Below are 25,069 nucleotides of genomic sequence, written 5' to 3'. Positions count from 1 at the left end.
CAATGATACAGGTCTATAATTAAAGGGGTCTTCCCTGCTTCCACTTTTGTAGACTGGAACTATGGTAGCCTTTTTCCACACATCAGCTACAACTCCTGTAAACAGTATGTATGTATATATATATATATATATATATATATATATATATATATATATATATATATATATATATATATATATATATATATATATATATATATATGTCGTACCTAGTAGCCAGAATGCACTTCTCAGCCTACTATGCAAGGCCCGATTTGCCTAATAAGCAAAGTTTTCATGAATTAATGTTGTTTTGACTACCTAACCTACCTAACCTAACCTATCTTTTTCGGCTACCTAACCTAACCTATAAAGACAGATTAGGTTAGGTTAGGAAGGGTTGGTTAGGTTCGGTCATATATCTAAGTTAATTTTAACTCCAATAAAAAAAAATTGACCTCATACATAATGAAATGGGTAGCTTTATCATTTCATAAGAAAAAAATTAGAGAAAATATATTAATTCAGGAAAACTTGGCTTATTAGGCAAATCGGGCCTTGCATAGTAGGCTGAGAAGTGCGTTCTGGCTACTAGGTACGACATATATATATATATATATATATATATATATATATATATATTATATATATATATATATATATATATTATATATTATATATATATATATATATATATATATATATATATATATTATATATATATATATATATATATATATATATATATATATATATATATATATATATATATATATATATAATATATATATATACAGAGCACCACTTGGTTTCCGAACTTTAGTTATCCGAAACTTCCGGTTTCCCGATTTGGGTTGGGGAGTCATGCTACCCGAACAAAGTTCGGGTAGGAAGGGGTCCGCCAAGCGTCACGCCGGCTTGTGGTGGTGGGTGGGCGATGGTCCAGTTTGCCCACTGTGACTTCACAGATTCACGGCCTATTATTCCGATTATTTTGAATTGCCATAAGGCTGGAATGTTCATTCTGTGCTTTTGTTTTACATATCTGCACAATCAAGAAACATCTGTGCACCATGTTGGCTCCAAATGCACGCATTGCGTCAGTGATGGCTGACTGGTGGGTGGATGGACGATGGAGTTTAGGTGGGAGGCAGTATGAATGAGGGGGGGGGGGGAGAATCAGTGAGAGAGGGGGGGAGAGAGATGCTAGGAGGGAGGGGGAGGTAGGGAGAGATGTTAGGAGGTAGGGAGAGATGCTAAGAGGGAGGGGGAGGTAGGGAGAGATGCTAGGAGGTAGGCAGGAAGGGATGGAAGTAGTAGTGAGAATTAGGGAGGGAAAGGCAGGCTGGCAGGCACAGGCAGGCAGACAGGCAGGCACAGGCAGGCAGGCTGGCAGGCACAGGCAGGCAGGCACAGGCAGGCAGGCACAGGCAGGCAGGCACAGGCAGGCAGGCACAGGCAGGCAGACAGGCAGGCAGGCAGGCAGGCTAGCTTGCAGGCAGGGAGTGAGTGGTAGTCACGCGGTTGAACCGCGTGACCTTGAGAGATGGGATGTAGGGGGGCGGGTGGTTTGTTGGTGGTGGGGGTGAGACCAGCTCATTCCCGAAGATAAGCCTAACACACACTACCCGTTAGCATGATGGCAGGGAGGGAGGCAGGCTGGCTGGAAAGGAAGCAGGCTGGCAGGCTGGGAAGGAGGCAGGCTGGCAGGCTGGGAAGGAGGCAGGCAGGCAGGCTGGGAAGGAGGCAGGCAGGCAGGCTGGGAAGGAGGCAGGCTGGCAGGCAGGGAAGGAGGCAGGCTGGCAGGCTGGGAAGGAAGCAGGCTGGCAGGCTGGGAAGGAAGCAGGCTGGCAGGCTGGGAAGGAAGCAGGCTGGCAGGCTGGGAAGGAGGCAGGCTGGGAAGGAAGCAGGCTGGCAGGCTGGCAGGCTGGGAAGGAGGCAGGCTGGGAAGGAGGCAGGCAGGCAGGCAGGCTGGGAAGGAGGCAGGCTGGGAAGGAGGCAGGCTGGGAAGGAAGCAGGCTGGGACTGGGAGGGAGGGACCGGCTGACTCCGTAAGCCTAACCACACTCCACAGACCTGTGACCCAGATTTGTTTCTTAAATGTACAGTACATCATCGTATATTTTAGGCAGGATGTTCCTGCAGGCTGGCAGGAAACATCCAGAGGATGTTTGCCAGACGTCTTAATAATCAGTTAGGAACAATTAAGGACTTTTATAAAGCGGATCAGGACTTCACTTATTGATGAGTACAAACAAAACACGGTCGCATTTACGCCATGAACCTGACGATTTTTTTCCCTTGACGATTCCTTCCCTTTTTTTGACGATTGAGTTTTTTTCATAAATTTTTCGGAAAAATTTCTTTTTACATTTCTAGTTTATTTTTTCCCCTCTATTTCTCGTATACGAACTTACATGTTAACCGACGGGTCTCGTCCCCAAGGGGTTCGGAAACCAAGTGGTGCTCTGTATATAATATATATATAATATATATACAGTGGTACCTCGCATAACGAATTTAATCCGTTCCATGTTCGTCATGTGAAACGGACGTCATACAAAACGAGTGTCCCCCATGTAACCAGTGTGATGCACTGTGTTTATTGTGAAATTTCCCTAGTGTGCATGACATCAAATGTTCCCCAAAATATAATTTTTCTTTGTAAAATGATAAATTACCGTCCCTGAACATGTCTATGTAAAAATAATTACCAAATTCCACTTACTTTGGCTGTGAGGGCGTGGACAAGGTGCGCTTTGACGTCATCAGGGCCTGGTCGCCCGTGTGTGAAGCTCCCAGACACGGTCGCGCAGGCCACTCAAGCACCGCGTGTTGCCACAAATATATTTTCAAATATTTTTTCTATGCATTTCCAATGCGGTTTTATTTGTTTCTTTTATCGTATATGATGCATATTTGTGACCTTTACAATATGTATACAGTAGAATGTTCATATTTTTCCATGAAACTGTGATACATGTGTCAGTAATGTGTCCACAATAAATGTTTATTGTCACAATATTACGTGGTAAAAATGCACTAATATTACAATATGTACAGTTTCATATACTATTTACACAGTAACACACTGTATTACACACTCAGTACTTTGGAGGTGCATAATAGTCAACGAAGTAGTCCATGGTACACAGCGCGACTTTGCTCTTCTTGCAGCAGCTACAGATAGATTTTTGTTTCCCGTTTCATCGTTCTGTGTGCTTGCAAATAATGCACTCGCGTGCACCCTTGGCTTTAGTACTTGTAGGTGGTATGTAGCCAAGCTTGTAAAGCATAAAGTAGTATTGAAACGATTATAGGAAAAGCTCAATTTGTAAGGTAGTCTTGAAAAAATCTCTTTGTAAGGTCCCACACAGGAAGAGATTCAGCTAGCCTCAAAGAGTGTCCATCAGTCAGGAAAAGATTCAGGTATTCTTGAAAATATCAATGAATATCACCACCATGGAAGCCGCTAACACTGTTAATCTATGCTACTTGTATCAGATGCATCATCACTGAACGCAGAAAATGATTCATCTATGTATCATCTATATACATTTCAGATGGCAAGGGTGGGGCTCAGAGCTACACCTGGATACGCTCGCTGTATCATCCTCATAGGTGCTGTATCACTGGCATCCGACCGTTGTGTTAAGCCCTTATTACGCCTAGCTTCACCAATGTTATGACCCTTATGTTCTTCAAACAATAGGGTCTGAATTGCACTGACTGAGCACAGTCTTTCAACACCGTGTGGGACAGGTGTTTGAGAGCCAGAGGCGCGTGTGCCACAAATGGTTGCTCACGCACTACTAACCCAGCCAGCAGCCCTTGCCTTTCATATTCGTTATAGCAAAAGGTTCGTTCAGTGTTTGTTGGGTAGGCTGCTCCAGTATGACAATCTTTGTTTCAAATGTGTTCCATTTGTTTTGTATTTGTCACTTACGTCTCAATAATGGAGCAGCCTACCCGACAAACACTGAACGAACCTTTATGACATTTGTCCATTTTTCAAATTGTTTCAACAGTTCCTTTATTTTTCGTTTATTTTTTTTTTTTTTTTAAAGAAACATGGAGCAGCCGACCTGTAGACCGCGGAACGAACCTTTTTGACATTTGTACTGGTTTTCAAAATTCTTCCTTTTTTTTATTATTTTCGTTTTTTGTATGTAAGAAACATGGAGCAGCCTACCTGCCGACCACCGAACGAACCTTTTGCTATAAGACAAATGAAAAATAAATATTGAACACATTTGAAGAAAGGAAAATGTCATAATGGTTTATTCAGTGTATGTAAGGTAGGCTTCTCCATTATTGAGACGCAAATGACAAATAAAAAACAAATGGAACACATTTGAAACAAAGATTGTTATAATGGAGCAGCCTACCTGCCGAACACCGAACGAACTTTTTTGACATTTGTTGTATATCAGACATTTCATTTCATTTTTCCTACAAAAACGTCAATGCTTTGCAACATCTCAGTAGTCACCCTTTTATATCCCAGCATCATTAGCATCTTTAAACAAGAACAACATAATTTATGTGCATCGTCGGAGGCATCTAAGAATGTGCAAGAAGCAGCGCGACCCCACCATGTGGTGTTGACGTTACACAAACCAGCGTTCGTCATACGGGACGATTTGACGCCGATCAGGCCGTTCGTTACCCAAAATATTCGTCTTTTGGGGCAATCGTTATGCGAGGTAGCACTGTATATATAATATATATATATATAATATATATATATATATATATATATAATATATATATATAATATATATATATAATATATATATATATATATTATATATATATATATATATATATATATAATATATATATATATATAAATAAATAAGCTTATTTATATTGTAATTATTGCCACTTCCACATCTGAATATGAATCTTCTACACATAAATATGATCCACCCTTATACAGTATTTTTGATTCATTAATATGTTCTTGTACCATTTCAGAGAACAATGTTTTCTAATACAAGTGAGTGTAGCAGTGTTACGGTGCTGGAGAAGTACAGTAGTGACATGATGAGAGTCACTCTGCAGGAGTTCCAGTCATTTTTGGTGGAAGAGCAGAATGAATCGGAATACCTAGCTGCCAGCATCATTAAGGACTTCCTGCAGGATCCAGAGAGAGACATCCAGGAACCATACTTCTTTCTGGAAGAGGTCAGCCTTTACTTATCTATTTGTGTGTATGGGTAGTATGATCCTGCTGTGAGGCCTCATTCTCCTGACTATTCAGTACCATACATGATTATTTTTCTAGAATCTAGATGTTCGAGGACTTTCATTATTTTTAGTACAGTATTGTAGTATGTATGAAGATTTCCAGACATTTGTTTGTTATTTTAGCAACAGTGTAGACACTTCAGATTTTTGTGAGGGGCACATGGCTGAATACAGACAACCAGCAGAGTACCAGAGACTTTACCCCATCCTGGACTCGTTTAGGTTTCTAACTCTCACTTGCATTTATTCATTCTGTTCTTCTATATGGAAAAGGCTGTTCACCTCATTCATTTTTAGAATTTGTATAACATGGGCTACTTACAGTAGCCCATGAATATGTTTAATCTTTCTATATTACCTTACTTCATTTCTTTTGGGTTGATGGTGATAATCAAACCTCTAATTGTGTTGGAGAGAAATGATGAACATATACAAAGTATACCTTATCTGTTGGTGATGGTGCCCACATCAAACTGTGAACTTCAGGCACCAATAGCTTGGCAAATCGGGCTGTCAACTAAAATGCATGCGGGGTTGTCTCCCCTGAAACCAGCATAATGTAACAGTGACAATATATAGTCTGTTTTTCCTACTGTTGATACATATAATTCCATCTGTTCCATCTGGAGGTATATATACAGTATAATTTATTCTTGCAGTTTGTGCAGTACCTGTTCTCCAAGCCAAATGAATTATGGGACAAGCGACACAATTTGGTAAACCAGGATATGACAAGGCCCCTCTCGCACTACTGGATAGCCTCGTCTCACAACACGTACGTCTTGTCCCCTTTCTCACCTCAGTGCTTTGCCCTAAACACTTGCTCATTTGTATTTACTGGTAAATTAATAAATAAGATTATTTTAATTTAGTGACCAGTAAAGTTGGCAAGAGTTTTGAAATTATATGATATGCAGTAACAGAAGAAAATTTGTCATATTTGATGTTCAATACTTGTAGAATACGAGGTAGTAGTAGGCATCCATCAGTCTCGGACTATGGAGCTGTGCTGCGGTTGTCGTTCTAGGCCACTCCAGGGCAGGTTGATACGGGGGAGAAGCTGTCACCCATGCAACAGAACCCCTCGCCACGGCACTGAAAGTCTCCAATGGAAAGGCAAACGCCAATTTGATTGGTTCCAGTGTCGTTGCAGGAACTGTCGGAATGAGGTTGAAGGCAACAACGAACTGCCCTAGGGGCAGTGCCCTACTCCAGAGCAGTAGGGCAGCTCTGGAGTTTACCTCGAAGTTGGTAAAAAGCGGCACAGGGACTCTGAAGCCAGAGACTGCCATGATGGAGGGCAGGAGTGAACCACTCCAGCAAGGGCAACGACCCCAGCCTCCTGAAGCAGAGTTTGGGCTGCATGAGCCCCAGGAGGTGGACGTCTGAGCCCCGCACCTACGGGTTCCAGACAGAGATCATCACAGCCCCCTTTCACCCAAGGGTGGCTTCCTTCATGATCCAGCAGAAAAAAGAGTAATAATTATTAATTACAATAATAATTATTATTATTATTCTAATAATAATATAATTAATTAATATTTATTACTCTTCCTTCTGCTGGGTCATGAAGGGAGCCGGTGGCTGAGCGGACAGAACACTAAACACGTGATCCTGTGGTCTCGGGTTTGATCCCGGGCGCCGGCGAGAAACAATGGGCAGAGTTTCTTTCACCCTGATGCCCTTGTTACCTAGCAGTAAATAGGTACCTGGGAGTTAGTCAGCTGTCACGGGCTGCTTCCTGGGGGGGTGGAGGCCTGGTCGAGGACTGGGCCGTGGGGACACTGAAGCCCTGAAATTATCTCAAGATAACCTCACGTGAAAGGGGGCTGTAACGTTTTATGAGTTTCTGAAAACCAAATGAGTCTACGAGTCGAAATCCAGGAATAATGTCGCCTCATATTGAACGGTGCTGGCAGAGCCGCTGCAGCTTGCGTTTGGCACTGTGTTATGTCTGGACCGTTCCGCAAGCTGTCTTGTGTGTTGTTTCACCTACGGCCTGCTCATTTGCCTCCTGAGCCTTCCGGGTCGTTGGACTGGGTGCTTTTTTCTCTCGGTTTGTGCTGTCCCCTTCGGTTCAGGATTGTTTGGTGAAGACTTTTTCTTGTTGACTTTGGCATCTGGGGGGTCGGGTTGGGGAGCTTCATGCTCCTCTCCGGTGCAGAGGTTTCTGCTTTTTTGGTCCTGGTGGTAAGTTTGTTTGTTTGCAGCCGTCTCCTTCTTTTCTGGCGAAGAATGAGTCTTCTGCTTTCCAGATGGGCCCCCTTGGGTTGGTCAGGACGGGGGTGTATCTTGTGTCTTATCCAGTTGCAGCTCTTCGCCATTACCTGTGCGCCACGTTCTCGGTGGCCTGGGTTGCTCTTCGTTTTGACCCCGGGTTCCCCTCTCTGTTCCAGGATTTGGGTCTTCAAGGTTGCAGGGTTCTTTGGTCCAGCCAACCTGCGGTCTATCCTCGTGACGTTCGTAAGTTTGCTGCGCTTGCTGACGTCTTCGGTAACATGTCTTAGGCTGACATTCGGGCACAGGGATTTTGGAGGTCGACCTGGGTCCTGGCCACCCGGTCTCTAGTCAGTGTTCCTGGTCCTAGTTGGGCTTGTCACATTAGGTTGGCAGGTTACGGCCAGTTGTCTCGACTTAGAGTTGTGGGGCGAATGGTGACCACCTCCCGGATAGTCCCTCTTGCGTTGTCTTTGGGTAACTAGTTCTGGGGAGCCAACGGGGTTTTTTATGCTTTACACACTTCTTGGATTATAGCACCCAGAGGCATTGTTCTATCATGCCACCTTGTAGACATTCTGTAATGTTTGTTGCACCTCACAATACCCGTGTGTAGAAGTGGAAGGTAATGATTACTCTCATCCCAGTCATTAACCCTTGAGCTGCTAAGGGGTCCTTATGGCTTTTACACCCCCATGCACAAGAAAAAAAAACTCTCTTGTGTATTTATTGCCTTCGCCTCCTTCCCTCATCACAATCGACTTGAGAATGGTCCAGGACGGACTGAAACATCGTCGTCCCTTCACTTTCTAGTGTTTGGAATCCATCTGTATATATAATTGTTCGTTTACATTAAGTTACCACTTGCTAAATAAGTCACATTAGTACATCGTCGATGGCGGTATGAGGTTTATAGGCAGTCCTTCCTTTTTCTTTTTGTCTCTAACTAGGTATAAAGTGCTTTCTGGGGGGAGCCCCTTCGGCTCCCTGTAGCTTATCCAGGCTGATTTGCTAATGTTAGACTTTGGCATCGGTCATGTGTATGGAGTTCTGTGGGCCTACCGGGGACCATGAGCCAGAACCTGGCCCCTCTCAGAGAGGCATGGGGAGCAATGGCCTATAGAAACCCCCGTGTGGTTGGAAGAATTCTATGTCTGGCATCGACCAGGTCAGGCACCCAGAAAGGTAAGCATCCCAAAACAAAATAAAGTTACCTTGTAAATGTTCCTGGGGCCCAGTCGGGCCTGTGTCGCTTTGGGTTGGCAGATGCAGCCAGTTGTCTGAACTTTGGGTTGAGGAGTGAGCAGCAACCGCTTACCGGGTAAGTCCCAATTCTTTTTCCTCTGTGGGTAGTTAGCTCTGGGAAGCCATAGGGACTCCCCCCAGAAAACAAGTGTTAAATGTAATGAAACGCCATTTTCTGGGTGAGTCCCGGAGGCTCCTTGACATCCCTCCCTCCCTCCGGTCGGCGTATTTTTCGCGTATTTTGACATCCAGCCTCAGAACTGGGGTGTGGATCGCCGGTGCGGTATGTCTGGGGCTACCCCTTCCCTTTCCCAGGGAGGGGGGGCTGCGCAGACAGCGGTGCGACGACGGGTGAAGTCATACTAGTAAGCTCGTTTTTGTTTGGGGGAGTTGTATCCACTCGTTTAGCTTTTGGTTGCAATTTTCAGCAGAATAGGGGGTTTGTTGTGGGACGCCTACCTTTCTGGGTGCCTAACCCGATCGATGGCAGACATAAAATGCCTCCAATTACACGGGGGTTTCTATAGGCCATTGCTCCCCTTGCCTCTCTAGAGGGGGCTAGGTTCTGGCTCGTGGTCCCCGGTAGGCTCATAAGAACTCCATACACATGACTGATGCCAAAGTCTGACATTAGCATATCAGCCTAGTAAGGTCCGGGGAGCCTCTGGGACTCGCCCAGAAAATGGCGTTTCATTACTTTCAACGCTGGTTTTATTTATACTGACAAATATTATATGATCTTGATGGAATGTTTGTGACAACCTAACAGGTACTTAACTGGTGATCAGCTGGCCAGCGAATCTTCTACAGAAGCCTATGCCCGTGTTCTTCGTCAAGGTTGCCGCTGCATTGAGTTGGACTGTTGGGATGGGCCTGATGGCATGCCCATCATCTTTCATGGTCACACACTAACATCTAGAATCTCCTTCCTCGACGTAATCAACACCATTCGAGATCACGCCTTTGTTAAATCAGAGTAAGTGTTATATCTTGTAGAAATGAATATTGTTAGAGATAGTTGTAATGCAGGATGACTATGGCAAACTATTCATATTTTGTCAGCATTGCTTTAATCCTTTCAGACTTGAAGAATTGCAGGTGGTTAAAATCTGTGAGTGCTCGGTGTAGTTTGTGAACTAATGATGTTTTGTAGATACAAGACAGCCTTGATTTAAAGCATTTTGGTTCAGCTTCATTCTTCCGCCGGTGGAAGAATAAGCGTGGAATTTACCATTTTTATTATTCCTGACAGATATCCAGTTATTTTATCCATTGAAGACCACTGCAGCCTTCCACAGCAACAGGAGATGGCTCGGCGTTTCCGTGAGGTGTTCCGCGATTCCCTTCTTACTTCTTCTATAGATAGTAATGAACAAGTTAGTATTGGGCCATCATTCATACAGCTTACAGCAAAATGTGTGACATGGAAATTAAAGTTATAAATATACTAGTAATTTAATTTGAGTAAAATATGGAAGACATTGTAAGAAATTAAAATGGTTTCAACACTTTTTATAATTTGAGTGAGGGTGCGTAGGTGTAACTTATGTCTTGTAGTAATTTAGTTTTTCTCATTTTATATTTTGCCTGTATAGTATTTTGTAATTCTAACAATAAGGTAAATAAAAACTGTAACAGTATTTTTTAGTAGAATAGTAATATATAGGTACAATATAATATATAATCATATAAGGTATATGATTATATATTATATACCTTATCATATAAGGTATATACCTTATCATATAAGGTATATGATAATGCATTTTTATTGTTTACAAGATAAAAAAAAACACTGATGCAAACGCCTTCTGAAGGTCACCTCTTGCAACAAACCCAACCCTGCAATGAACCGGGGTTGGTCCCATATAGTGCACTGAACTGAAGTTGTACTGCATTCTCTCATACTTAAAACTAAGAATGAAGATTGATTTCCTCAATGGTGTTTTCTGCCATTAGTGATGGTAAAAGTACAGTAACTAGTTTCTCATCCTCCTTGTTATTCTAGTAGTTTACAATTTTGCCCTTTATTTGCATATTGTACTGCTTTTATCATGTTGTTTCCCATTTATTTAAGAATGCACCTAATTGTACAGTATTTTCATGGGATGAGCCATAGTTTTTAGGTCCCACCTCTTGTCTCTTAAGGGGGCGTTATTCACAAAATATGCAAAAAATGAAAACTCGTTCAATTTCAATCAAACTTTTTTGACAAGTTGTATATGAAAAGGGTTTTATTTGGTCCAAGTCTCAGCATCGTAGCATAAATAGGAAGGATGAAAAAAATATTGAATTATGTGTCAAAAATTTTCAAAAATGGTCAAAAAAGATTATCAAACAAAAATGTCAACTGAAATCATGTCTATGACTCACAGGTATCACAATAGCATATATTAAAAACAAATTATAATTAGTTTTATTAACAAAAAATTTAGTTAAAAAAAAAAGTCAAATTTCACTTTTTTTTTTTTTTTTTTTTTTTTTAATTTTATCTCTCTCTTTTGTTTATGGGGCGATTTGCATGAAACTTATACACCTGAATGCACGTAAGCCTATCTGTAAGGGTGCCAATTTTGGAGGAAATTGGTTGATGTCAACTTCAGCCACAGAGGGCAACACCTTAGACTTTATTTTTTACTTACTTGAAAGTTTATGTTACTTGAACATGAATATCTTTTTCATTTTTTATGCAATTTACATGAAACTTACACATATATAAATTTTATGTCTCTAAAAACTTACACATATATAAATTTTATGTCTCTAAAATCGTTTGCAAATGTTTTTATCTTGAGTTCTTTATTGACTTTATAATAGCAATAAACATGATATATTTGCATAATTTTGGGGGGAACTTAGACTATCTGTATTAGGAAAACTAAAGACATTTTGGAAAATCTTTTGCTAGAGATCCTTTATTATATGTTAATGTGTCAGAAAAGTGTCATAGAATGATTATATCTGAAAGGTGTGGTTGTAAATTCACAATTGAAAATGTGTAAAATTCGTTAAAAAAAATAAAAAAATTAAAAATCTCCCTTACTATTTAGGCTACAGTGCTGAAACTTCGAACAATTGTAGCCCTTTTCATATACAACTAGACAAAAATAATGGTTGACACTAAACAACAACTTTATGATACCCGAATAACGCCCCCTTAAGCGACTTTTGTTATAGAAATATTATCGAGATGATATATATGTATATATATATATACTTTTCTAGCTGAAATTGCAAGTGCACCTACAAAAACTTTCTAGTACTTAACTAAAAGGCTGAGGAAGGTTGTATAGAAAAATATTCACTTGAAGGAAAATATCTTGAAGGAAATAAAGCATAATTAAGGGGAATTGACCATCACAACATAATATCTTTGTTTAATTAATATAATTATTCCCTTCTAATATCAGGCAATGCCATCACCTGATCAACTCAAGAGAATGATTATCCTCAAACATAGAAAACTTCCTGGAGGGACGGACGAGTTCACGCCTCTAGCTGCTAATGTGGACGAACGTCAGTAACAGTACCTTTCTTTTGTGAAGTTTGCCTTTGTTTATAAAACAAAATCATAATTATCAAGTGTTTGTGGTAAAATATTATTTTCAAAGGTATGGGGTTTAAAGATATTTCCTGTGGGGAGTCCCTGCGACACCCTGGAACTGCCGGGCAAATATATAATACATTGCAGTCTCCGTGGTGTAGTGGTAAGACACTCGCCTGGCGTTCCGCGAGCGCTAAGTCATGGGTTCGTATCCTGGCCGGGGAGGATTTACTGGGCGCAATTCCTTAACTGTAGCCTCTGTTTAACACAACAGTAAAATGTGTACTTGGATGAAAAAACGATTCTTCGCGGCAGGGAATCGTATTCCAGGGACCCTTAGGATTAAGGACTTGCCCGAAACGCTACGCGTACTAGTGGCTGTACAAGAATGTAACAACTCTTGTATATATCTCAAAAAAAAAAAAAAAAACATTAGACCGGGGCGTTAGTCTATGGAGTTCAGCCTACCATGAACCACAAGCCGGGTCTGCTCATGTGCCACCTGAACTGTCCTGGTCCTTGGACAGGGTGCTTACCCATCTTTTCTCTACTCAGTTTGTGGTGACCCCTACAGTTCAAGATTATTATTCCAAGGCTCTTTCTTTTGGCATTGGCCTCTGGGGGTCATTGGCCTCCGTTGGCATTGGCCTCGGTGAGCTTCATGCTCTCCTTTGGCACAGGGGTTTCTGCTCTTTCGGTCCTAGTGGTTGGTTTGTTCGGTTGCAGCCTTCTCCGTCTTTTCTGGTGAAGAATGAGACAGCTATTACACAGACAGAATGAAACGGCTGCTTTACGGAGGGGTCCTCGGGTCGTTGATGCTCGGTTGGTCAGGCCGGGGGTATATTATGTGTTGTGTCCGGTTGTGGCTCTTCGCCGTTATCTGCGCGCTTCGGCTTTGGTGGCTGAGGATGCGCTTTGGGTTCATTTGATTTCCCTCGTTCCCTGTTCCTGGCCTCAGGTCTCCCAGGTCATCCAAAGTTATTAAGTCTAGCCAGCCTGCAGTCTATCCTCATGCCCATGACATTAGGAAGTCCTGGGCTGATATTCAGGCGTGGGGATTTTGAAGGTCGAACCGTGTCTTGGCCGCCCATTATTTGGTTAACGTTCCTGCTCCTGGGCATTCATGTGTTACTTTAGGTCGCAGGTTGCAGCCAGTTGTCTCGACTTCGCGTTGAGGAGTATGTGGCGGCCACCTCCCGGGTATGTCCCTCTTTTCCTTATCTTTGGGGATGTAGCTCCAGGGAGCCGTAGGGGACTCATCACAGAAAACTAGCGTTGAATGTAAAGAAACACCATTTTCTGGGCGAGACCCGGAGGCTCCCTGGCAACCCTCCCTCCCTCCCTCTGTTCGGCAGTTTTTCGTGTTGTTTGATGCTTAGCTTCTGAACTGGAGTACTAGGTAGCCAGGGGAGGGAAGGGCTGTGCAGACAAGCGGCGTGCTGTTGGAGTGTGATGTTTGCTTGTTTCCTTGGGATTGGATGGAGTTCTGCCTCTCTCTTTTCATGGTTTAGTGGTAATTCTTACCATATGGCATTTGTTTTGTTATGCCTTCCTTTCTAGGTGGCTAACTCCGGTCGATGGCAGATAAGGAAAACCCCCAACCACAGGGATTTTCCAGGGCCATCGCTCCCTGCACCTTTCTGAGGGGGGCCAGGTTCTGGCTCGTGGTCCCCGGTAGGCTGAACTCCATAGACTAATGCCCCAGTTTAATGTATCACATATTAGCCCAATAGCTCTAGGGAGCCTCCGAGGCTTACCCAGAAAAGGGCGTTTCATTACATTCAACGCTGGTTTTCTGGGGTGGGGGGCATTCAGCTCCCCGGTATGAATGTATTAGACCCTTGGCATCAGTCAAAGTGAATGAAGTTCTAGGCCTACCGAAGACAACGAGCCAGGACCTGGTCCCCTCAGAGAGGCACAAGGAGCAATGGCCTATAGAAACCCCCGTGTGGTTGGAAGAATTCTATGTCTACCATCAACCGGGTCAGGCACCCAGAAAGAAAGGCACCCCAAAACAAACCTTATCTGGTTAACAAATTGCTACTGAAGGCTGAACTGTTAGACAAAACTCCCCAGATAAAAACGAGCAAACGAGCATGATGTCACAACTGCCGTCTGTGCAGCTTCCTCTTCCTCGCAAGGGGAAGCCCCAGTCCCCCACGCCGGCTATCCACACCATCAGTTCTGTGGCTGATGTGAGACCTGGTAGTTTTGCAACTCTGGCTCTGAATCTTTTACAGTGTTGAGCTTTGTAATGTGGTCCTGTCCAAGTGGTGGTGTGCGAGCCAGGAGTAGTTTCACCTGTACTCGGGCTGCATGCACCTAGGATTACCTTCCTTAGGCACCCTGTAAGTACTGTCCCTGTGGCTTGGGGTTACCTTCCACAAATCACTTGGGGGCTACCTCCGCTGATGTCTTTTGCTGCTTGATGATTGGCCTGCCCTTGTGGTCAGCTGGGGTGTTTCATACACCACTGTTTATCTCTGGGTAGGAGGTAATTTCGTCACTGGTAGGGGCGCGAGATACTGTGCAGCTTGTTTTCACCTTAACACTTTTGTGTTCATGGCACACATGCACCCAAACCCACCCCAAGGTGGGTTCGGTGATGCGTACCCGGCCCCACAATTCCTGGGACATGTATGCTCTTTCCAGTGTTCTGACCTCAATTTCCAAGCTACGTCGTTCATTTTGGAATCAAATTGTTCGCAATTTAAAGGAGCGCATTTTAAAACTAATTCCATAATAATCAAACAATAAATCAAATGTTAACATTTTAATTTTGGATGCTCATCACTACAGTATAAGTATTTATAATCCTTCCAGTGTTCTGACCTGAATTGTCGTGCTATGTTGTTTATTTTGGTATCAAATTGTTTGCAAACTAAAGGCATGCATTTTAAAATTAGTCCCATAATATTAATAGAACAGTAAATGGAATTTTAACAAATATTTTAATTTTGGACGCTTATCACTAAGAGTATTTATACTCTTTCCGGTGTTCTGACATCAATTTCAGATCTACATCGTTCATTTTGGTATCAAATTATTCCCAATCTAAAGGTGCTCATTTTAATTAAGCATAAGGAGACAGTCCTGGTACAACCAAGAGAGAAAAGACAACACCACCCTAACAGAAAGCGAAGTACAACGACAAAGACATAAGAAGAAACAAAAGGACCGCCAGCAAACTTCAAACTGCAGCCAAGAAGAAGCCTGCAGGTGGGACACTAATAAGGAAGCCACCTGATCACCATAGAGATAATGATACACTCAAGTAAATAATACCATACGCGAAGACTCGAGGAGAAGATCGAACCATCCATGTGATGTACCGGTCCGATCTGCTGGAAGATGCAGCCGTGGGAAAACCTCCAGGTTCGAACACTGAGCAAGAAGCGTCTGAAACCACAGCTCGGCCGGCCACCAAGAAGACAACTCACCCCTGGTAATTATCCAAGCGAGTCAGGACCTGGAGCAACATCTAAACCGGGGGAAAGAGGTACAGGAACCCCCACCTCGACCAGTTCTGCCGAAAGGCGGCAGCCCTGACGGCCTCACAGTCGGGAAAGGGCGCCACATACAGGGGAAGGCGCCAGGACCACGTCGACGCGAAGAGGTCCACCTCGGGGAGTCCAAACATCTGGTAAAGCCAACAGGAGTTGTTGGCATCAACCGTCCATTCCGTGGAGAGAATAGCGAAACAAGACAGGCGATCAGTCACGACGTTGGACATTCTCGGCACGTGAACTGCCAGGAGAGCCAAACCCTGAGAACTCAGCAGATGAGTCACCTGAAGCGACCAGCGCCAAAGAGCCAAGGACCACATTGAACACTCCCCCCCTCCCCCCAGTTCAGAAAATGAACCACCAGGGGAGCAGCCCGAATGGAGCCAAATCGTGGACCCGCGGGCGACTCGAAGCCTCCGAAGAGCAAACCACACCGCCGCGAACTCCTGCACAGTGCTGTGGGCTCGATGGAAGTACGGATACCACCGCTTTTGGTCGGCCTGGTGAGCACTGGCCACAAATCCCCAATCGAGAGACGACACGTCCGTGAACACATCGAGCGAGGGCTCGGGTAGGCGCCAAGGCACTGAACCCCAAAAAACCCGAAGAGGAAGTCGGTGACGCAGCAACTGACACAAAGCCCCCCGAGTCCGAACCCAGTGATCGCAAGAGAGGCGGAAGGGACGTCCCTGAATGAACCAGAACAGCCGACGAAGCCAAACCCGACCCGGTGGGTAGACCAGCATTGCGAAGTTCAGGCTTTCGCACAAACCCTCAAGTAAACCTCAACCAGGTTTAACCGCCAGGTGACCCGAGAGACCCCCCCAGAAACAGGCACATGCGGGACCGCAGCCGCAGGAGAGACTCCGGAGGAAGAGACAAGGAAGTGGTCCGAGAGTCCCACACAAGGCCCAGCCAGGTCCGAACCTGGGAGGGAACCAGATAGGACTTCCTCCTGTTCACCAAGAACCCGAACCCAGGGAGCTGAGAAAGAACCAAATCCATGGCTAGCAGACAAAAGGACCAGCTGGGAGCTTAAACCAGCCAGTCGTTGAGATAGGCCAACACCTGAACACCTAACAGACACAGACGGGTCACCATGACCCGCATAAGGCGTGTGAAAACGTGAGGTGCCAGGTTCAACCCGAATGGGAGACAACGAAAGTGGTAAACACGAAGCCCCCACAACAAAACCGAGCCAGTCTCTGAACACCAGATGAATCGGGACGTGCCAATAAGCGTCCTGGAGGTTCAGGGACACCATCCAAGTGCCCGGCTCCACAGGAGCCGAACCTGGGACAGCGCGGTCATCTGAAAGGAGGGGCAATGAAACCAGCGGTTCAGATGGGACAAGTCCAGAATGAACCGCAGGTCTGCGCAGTCCCGTACCCATCTGAGGGACGTAATCGTTTCGACCATGCCCAAGCGAATCCACTCCAAGATGGAGTGGGTTCCCCTGACAGAGCGCAGGGAGAGAAGCCTGCCCCGCCGGCCCCGAACCATCCCTGCGGGGGTGACCCAATGCCAACGGAGGCCTCGCGAAATGCCTCGAAACGCCCACGAATTGTGGGACCAGGCGCGAGCAAACAGCGCAGTCCTCCCCTCCAACGCCCCGTCAATGGGGCGAACAACGAAAGGGCTGGCGCTCCTTATGAGACCCAGAACTTCACACAGAGCGAACACCACGCCAACCAGATGAAGGCGGGTCCGAAGGAGGAGCTGAACCTGAACCCGATACCATTGGTCGACCACGGCGAGAGGAACCCCGTGCTTTGGAACGACCCTTCAGGGAAGGCCCACCACGGGACCCCCGGAGAACCAGCAAGTCCGACATAGGACGACAAGAAGCCCAAGCAGCCTGAATATACTGCGCAACGGCAGAAGCCTCAACAGGAGAGGACAAAAAGGCGAAGACTTCCTAAGAGCCAAGGCCCAAACGGATTGCACAAAGGAGGCAAGCATCATCTGCTGACACGCGAGCCGGGAAGCATAAAATAGAGCAACCGCACCCCGCAAGATTGGTGCGAAAAGCTTCAACAGGGCAGTCTACGGGCGAGCTGCCGAGGCCAAGGTGCCAGAACCAGGAACAGCCCCAAGCGCCCCACATCCTCTATGAGCCAGTCGGAAGATAGCCCCAGGAGGGAAAAGAGCTGCAAGGCCACAACCAAAAGGCCCCGAACACGCAAGTCCTTAGCCGCCTGCGCCGCCGAAAGAGAGGGAACCTGCACATGGAGCTGAACGACACCAACATCCCTGGGAAGGCCAGGAGTAAAGAAGCCCTCATTGAGGTGCTTGAGGTTGCCCCCCCCAGGAAAACCTGAAACACCGTCGAAGCCTCCCGCCACTCAAGCGTGCGGGAACGGCAGAAGGAAGAGCTATGAGGTGAGGTTAGAGGCATTAACCCTCAAACCGCGCATATCATATATAAATGATATCAGTGACAAAACCGAAACCGCGCACATCATTTATATATGATTTCGTGTCTAGCGCTATAATTTAAACACCCCGCCTGGGATAGGGGCAGCTATAGTACAGCCACGACCGATAGTTGCCAGATGCCACCTAGAAAAAAATCCAGGCCAACATTCTTGGGTGTTCCAGCGTCAGTATTGAGCAAGCCACCAAGGCTGGTGCACGCAGCACGAGCTCACAGCACCGCTGTTCAGCTTGTGACCACAGCATTGCCTACAAATACCATAATATAAATGATACTGCTATTATTTAACAGTGATAGTATTACTGAAGCCCCCTGACTGTGATAAAACTGACCAGGATTCTGATAATACCAGGATTGTGGTGATATTTAGCGCTGTGCTCCATGGAGGGAGGAGTAAGGCTGTGGGAGGGAGGGTTGTGGCGTTGTTTTCTGACTGTGTGTGGCCACCATTTATTGACTGCACTCACCATACCAGCTTAGTGGTTCGATATGGTGAACACAAATGTAGATAATTATATATAACGTGTGTATAGTGTGAGATAACAGCGAGAGGGGTAGGTTGGGAGCCGCCATTTTGGTGAGGGAGGAGCGTCGTCTGCACGACTTGGCATGTTGTTTACTGATGGCCACTATGGTCTTTGGGCACCATACCAGCTTATTTGTTCAGGTATGGTGAATAAAACAGGTAGATACTTATATATAATGTGTGTATATAGCGTAATAACACCACAATCAATATTGTTGAAGGACAAATATTAGTGCGTCTGGCCTTGAGGGTGGCCGCCACCAGCCGACTGTGTGAGTAGCTACGTCTTATGGCCTTTACTCACCATACAAGCTTGGATGTACAGTTATGGTGAACAAAACATATAAATATACGTATATATAACGTCTGTGTATAGTGAATAAATACAGAAAATGTATTGTGGGAGGTGAATGAGGATGAGTGAGGAAGTGTTGAGGGAGGGAGTGGCAGTGAGTGGCTCGCTGGTGTTTGCCGGTCACTCCTCGTTGCTTTTTGACTCACAAGACCAACTTAGTAGTTCGTTATGGTGTACAAAACATGCAAATACTTATATATAACCTGTGTATATAGTGTAACAACAGCAAAACTATTTGTTTATTGTTTTATGAACATAATAATTGAATCACTAATATGCACACCATAATTTTGAGTACAGCGATGGTTCACACATTTTATAATATAAATATACCACAATTCACTGTATGGAATAATATTACTGCAAAAAAACTAAGAAAAAATCAGAGACATTGAAATAATTAGGTAATAATATATTTGTGGCAACTGCCGTCTGACAGCTCGGGCGGAGTAGACCTCGTCTGGCGAAGGCTCTGCCAACGCCCCTTTTTTGCCACACTTCCCTACCCTATTGCGGCTAAAATATGCCACCTACGATTTTTTGTTATTTTTTCCGTGATCAGGGAACAAAAATGAACACTTCTATAAGAAAAGAATTTTTTGGATTTTTTTTTTTTGTTGCACCTGTGGGTGTGAATTCCATTTGGGCCCCTAGCGGGTTGAGGGTTAAATATGCCAAAATTGGAAGACAGAAGAAAAAGAGGTGATATGATCACTACGTACAAAATAGTAACAGGAATTGATAAAATCGATAGGGAAGATTTCCTAAGACCTGGAACTTCAAGAACAAGGTCATAGATTTAAACTAGCTAAACAAAGATGTCGAAGAAATATAAGAAAATTCACTTTCGCAAACTGAGTGGTAGACGGTTGGAACAAGTTAGGTGAGAAGGTGGTGGAGGCCAAGACCATCAGTAGTTCCAAAGCATTATATGACAAAGTGCTGGGAAGATGGGACACCACGAGCGTAGCTCTCATCCTGTAACTACACTTAGGTAATTACTGAAGGACTTACTCTTTTTCAGTGTTGTGACCTTACTTATTGAAGTATGTGTTTCTTTTTGGTATCATTGTGTTCGCAATAGAATGTTCTAGAGTAACATATATATAAAATGTCACTAAAGCATGCATGAAACCCGCACCAAATAAAAAAACTAGATCGCTTCTTAGCCGAGCGCACAAAACAGCGATGAAATGTTATTACTATTTTCAGGTTAGTCACCTCCAGAATTGTCCTACATCGTCCATTTTGGTATTACTGGGATCACCATAAAATTCCCTACACGGACATATGAATATCAAGTCCAATTCGTGGTCCCGCCCCACCCGCCATAACGTGGGAAGTCATGGAAGCGTTACCCGTTACAGCGCGACCAACGGCACAGTTGCTACACCACTACTTTTGAAAAAATTTCTGACTGATAGAAAAATGAGGGCAGTAATCAGAGGCAATGTATCGGAATGGAGAAATGTCACAAGTGGAGTACCACAGGGTTCAGTTCTTGCACCAGTGATGTTTATTGTCTACATAAATGATCTACCAGTTGGTATACAGAATTATATGAACATGTTTGCTGATGATGCTAAGATAATAGGAAGGATAAGAAACTTAGATGATTGTCATGCCCTTCAAGAAGACCTGGACAAAATAAATATATGGAGCACCACTTGGCAAATGGAATTTAATGTTAATAAATGTCATGTTATGGAATGTGGAATAGGAGAACATAGACTCCACACAACCTATATATTATGTGAGAAATCTTTAAAGAATTCTGATAAAGAAAGAGATCTAGGGGTGGTTCTAGATAGAAAACTATCACCTGAGGACCACATAAAGAATATTGTGCAAGGAGCCTATGCTATGCTTTCTAACTTCAGAATTGCATTTAAATACATGGATGGCGATATACTAAAGAAATTGTTCATGACTTTTGTTAGGCCAAAGCTAGAATATGCAGCTGTTGTGTGGTGCCCATATCTTAAGAAGCACATCAACAAACTGGAAAAGGTGCAAAGACATGCTACTAAGTGGCTCCCAGAACTAAAAGGCAAGAGCTACGAGGAGAGGTTAGAAGCATTAAATATGCCAAAACTAGAAGACAGAAGAAAAAGAGGTGATATGATCACTACGTACAAAATAGTAACAGGAATTGATAAAATCGATAGGGAAGATTTCCTGAGACCTGGAACTTCAAGAACAAGGTCATAGATTTAAACTAGCTAAACACAGATGCCGAAGAAATATAAGAAAATTCACCTTCGCAAATAGAGTGGTAGACGGTTGGAACAAGTTAGGTGAGAAGGTGGTGGAGGCCAAGACCGTCAGTAGTTTCAAAGCGTTATATGACAGAGTGCTGGAAAGATGGGACACCACGAGCGTAGCTCTCATCCTGTAACCACACTTAGGTAATTACTACTGAAAAGTGTATAATCTTTTCAGTGTTGTGACCTTATTTATTGGTGTATGTGGTTCATTTTGGTATCAATGGATTCGCAATAGAATGTTCTAGCGTAACATATGTATATAATGTCACTAAAGCATGTGTGAGACCCACACCAAATAAAAAAAACGAAATCGCTCGTTAGCCGTGCGCGCTAAACAGTGCGGATATGTTGCTGCTGTTATCTTGTTTGTCAAGTCAAATCATGATCTATCACATTGATTTTGGTATCACTGTGATCGCAATAAAATTCTCTACACGGACATATGCATATCAATATCAAAACTTGTGGGTGCACCACCCTTAACCACATCGAAAGTCGCGGGTGCATTACCCGCTAGAGTCCACCCATTCCCACACCCTTTACACCCGGTACACCCGATAAACACATAAAGGAGTTTATTTTTTTATAACGCTATTTTGTTGTCTACATCGATCATTTTGGTATCATTTTTTTTCGCAATAAAACGCTCTACAAGGAAAACATAATATTATTCCCATATGAAGGATATGTAAGGGACTACCAACAGTATATATATATACACTGTAATTACTTACTGATACAAACTAAAAAATTGTTTGTTCTTACCAATGGCTTTTTACGGTAGACCAACAACTTGAGCATTCTGTGATTCACTCCACCTGCTTCAGGAAAACGTGCCTGAAGTTACTCAAGGTGTTTCTTTAGGTGGAGTGAATGTGTTGCAACGGGTTACTTCTGCGCCAAAAATACCCTCTTGCGATGGTATTTTGTGTAGCAGGGTGAAGCACACAGTGCAACTCCACACGTTTTGCACTTGTGCTTGGTGTATTTTCGGATTCCCGACTTGTAACACACACGACACTTTAGCGTTTCTGCATCGTAAGTATTACATGTGAGAGCCTCCTGTTGAGACGCTCAGGGGCATCCACAATTCTTGGGTGGTTTCTGGGTGGAGTACAACCTGGTGCTACGTTTCCTGCAACACCTGTTGCGTCTAAGTCACCTGCCTCGAGTTCAGAGTCAGATGAGGAAGCTTCGCCGTGTGGTGTTGAAGCGAATAAAGGCTGCCTCACGCCAGATGGTCCCAGGGTTGACAGATTTGCAGCATCAGAAGTACTGGCGTCAGCATTTATATCCGGAGCATGTGGAATGGTGTCTGTTGTGAGAGGCCAATCCTCTGTGTCCCACCTCAATAGGGCCAACATTGCCATTTCATGAAACTGCAGCAACGTTAGTTTCTTTTGATCAGTTTTGTAGTTTTTATACAATACAAATGCATTGTGTAGAGCCATTTGAAGAACATAGAACATCATCTTCTTGGTCCACTTGTGACATTTTCTGGTAAACTGGTAGTATTTCACCATTTGATCAAAGTGATCCACACCTTTCATGTAGCAATTATAGTCACAAATGGCAGTTGGTTTATTGACTGTTACCTGTTCTACTGAAGATGATCCATCACGTTTGCGAATTCTTTTCCTGCGTTGAACTTGCATGGTGTCTGCATTGTGCAAGTTTGTAATGACGGATACCACTCGTTTCTTTCCACAGTATAATAAAGGTGTTATCTTTACGGCGGAATATCATTGTATCCAATGGTAATTTTCCTTTAGCCTTCACTTGCAGTTCCTTGGGTGTTCCACGTGGTAATCGAATGGTGCAACATGTGTAACCCTTCCGTTCACTTAATGTTTCTGTAAGGTTGACTGAGTTATAATGGTTATCTATGTAGAGATGGTAACCTTTGTCCATTAGGGGCTCAATCAGGCCCGTGACTGTCTCCATTACTGTTTTGCCTATTCCACAATACAGTACACTTCAAAGTCATATATGTAGCCAGAAATAGATTCCGCAAGCATGTACAGTTTCACTCCATATTTTTCAGGCTTGTTCGGATTATACACCTTGAAAGATAACCTGCCACGCCAGGCCATCGTGCCTTTATCAAGACTCGGTTGTTTCCTGGGAATGTATATTGCTGCAAATTTTGATTTCAGATAATCCATCACGTCTTCAATTTTGAGCAACCTGTCTGTATTATTTGGTGGAATGGCATGGTTATTGTATGAGTGGAAAAACTTTCCAATACAGTATATGAAACCGCTTCCCCGACATGAAAGTATTGAAGAAACGTGTGTGCCAAAGCCTTGATGTCTGCCAGTACATTTTCATTGTTGGTAGCCTGCAAACACCCATCAACATGGACAGGCCTATATATCTGGCCCTTTCCTTTACGGTGATTGGCACCCACATCTTCCTGACGCTCTTGCTACCATGCGCCATGATTTGTGTGGCATACAGGTTTGATTTATACGTGAAATATTCAATGAGTGTTCTAGTCAAAAATAATTGAATGAATTGCAGAGCAGTGATGGGGGACGGAATAGTTAGGCCTGGTGTTGCAGTGAAATCATCAACAATTGGTGGAGTATTGTCGGTGGACTAGGGACTAGCCGGATCTGGCTGTGTGGCGTGTCCAGGACCTGTACACTTTCGGGTACGAGGCGGTGGGGTTGGTTCACTTTCCTCACTATCATCACTTTCATCACTACTAGAAACATCGTAAATACCTGTTTCAGAATCCAAATTATCACTATTGAAGTTACTCAACCCTTCCTCTCCTTCTACATCAGACGCAACATCAGATAACTCATCAATTAAACTGGGTATCTTGGAGGGAGTAAGCTTCACTCGATGGTACTTTTTATACAACGTACTTATCTTGTCCTGTTTGTATGACTCCTTCCCTTTTTTGGTAGTAAGAATGCTTGGACCTTGGCCAGGATCCATCGTGGAATGTATATAAAGGTTGGAGAACACACAGGAAGCAAAATAAACACACAAAACAACACGAGTTGTGGATGCGAGGGGATAGCGGTCCGGTCACGAGCGATGTCAACAACATACGAGGTTGACGCCTTGTGCCGAAGCCCCACGCGGCCACTAGGCCTATCAAGGAGAACAGGACTTTTATGGCACTCATTTTGAAAATATCCCCAAGTCGATTGCATAAAAAATAATTTTTATACAAATATTTTTGTATTGGATGCAAGTCGGGTCCAAAGTTTAGAATCAAGAGAAAATTTTTGGACGAAAGTGTTCGTTCAGCCCTTGGAATCCGCTTGGGCCCTTGCTCTTTGGTTATCTACACCTTTTTGTCCTTTGCCGTTTGCAGAGTCTGCAGTGGTGCAGTATCTGCAGACGACCTCTTCTCGTTATCGTCCCCATATCAGACTTGTTGCTTCGCTGAGGGGGCCCATGGGGGGTCTTCTCGGAAGGGTCGTGCCAGGACTCGGGTTCCTCCCATCATGGTAGGTCTTTTGGGCCAGTTTTAGAGCTAGCGTAGCCTTCAAAACTGACGATGTCTGGTCGGCGCGGTGCTCGTTCTGCTCATAAGTCAGCTTCTCGTAAGGAGCATTGGCTCTTTTGCGGTTTGTCCCATTGACAGGGCAATGTGGGGGGGTGAGGGAAGAGGCTCGCGCTGTTTGCTCACCCCTGGTCTCACGATTTGTGGGTTTTTCTGGTTGTTTCTTGCGATCTGCGATGGTGTTGGATGGCCCCTCCTCTTTTGGGGGGTTCGG

The 25,069-nt window shown here is 44.1% G+C and overlaps 1 protein-coding gene across 5 annotated transcripts in view; it reads left to right on the top strand.

Moving 5' to 3' along the window:
• Positions 1-25,069, top strand: part of sl (small wing phospholipase C gamma 1) — a 171,531-nt gene that overhangs the window by 45,263 nt on the left and 101,199 nt on the right. For all 5 annotated transcript variants that reach the window (XM_045738972.2, XM_069300253.1, XM_069300254.1 and 2 more), the window contains exons 6-10: positions 4,960-5,169; positions 5,892-6,007; positions 9,464-9,670; positions 9,947-10,070; positions 12,105-12,210. In XM_045738972.2, the coding sequence (XP_045594928.1) occupies positions 4,960-5,169; positions 5,892-6,007; positions 9,464-9,670; positions 9,947-10,070; positions 12,105-12,210 (763 nt within the window). The remainder of the gene's footprint in view (positions 1-4,959; positions 5,170-5,891; positions 6,008-9,463; positions 9,671-9,946; positions 10,071-12,104; positions 12,211-25,069) is intronic.

Source organism: Procambarus clarkii, chromosome 43, assembly GCF_040958095.1.
Source record: "Procambarus clarkii isolate CNS0578487 chromosome 43, FALCON_Pclarkii_2.0, whole genome shotgun sequence".
Lineage (NCBI taxonomy): Eukaryota > Metazoa > Arthropoda > Malacostraca > Decapoda > Cambaridae > Procambarus > Procambarus clarkii.
The sequence above is the reverse complement of the archived record's forward strand: the minus strand, read 5'-3'. Positions and strand labels throughout refer to the sequence as shown.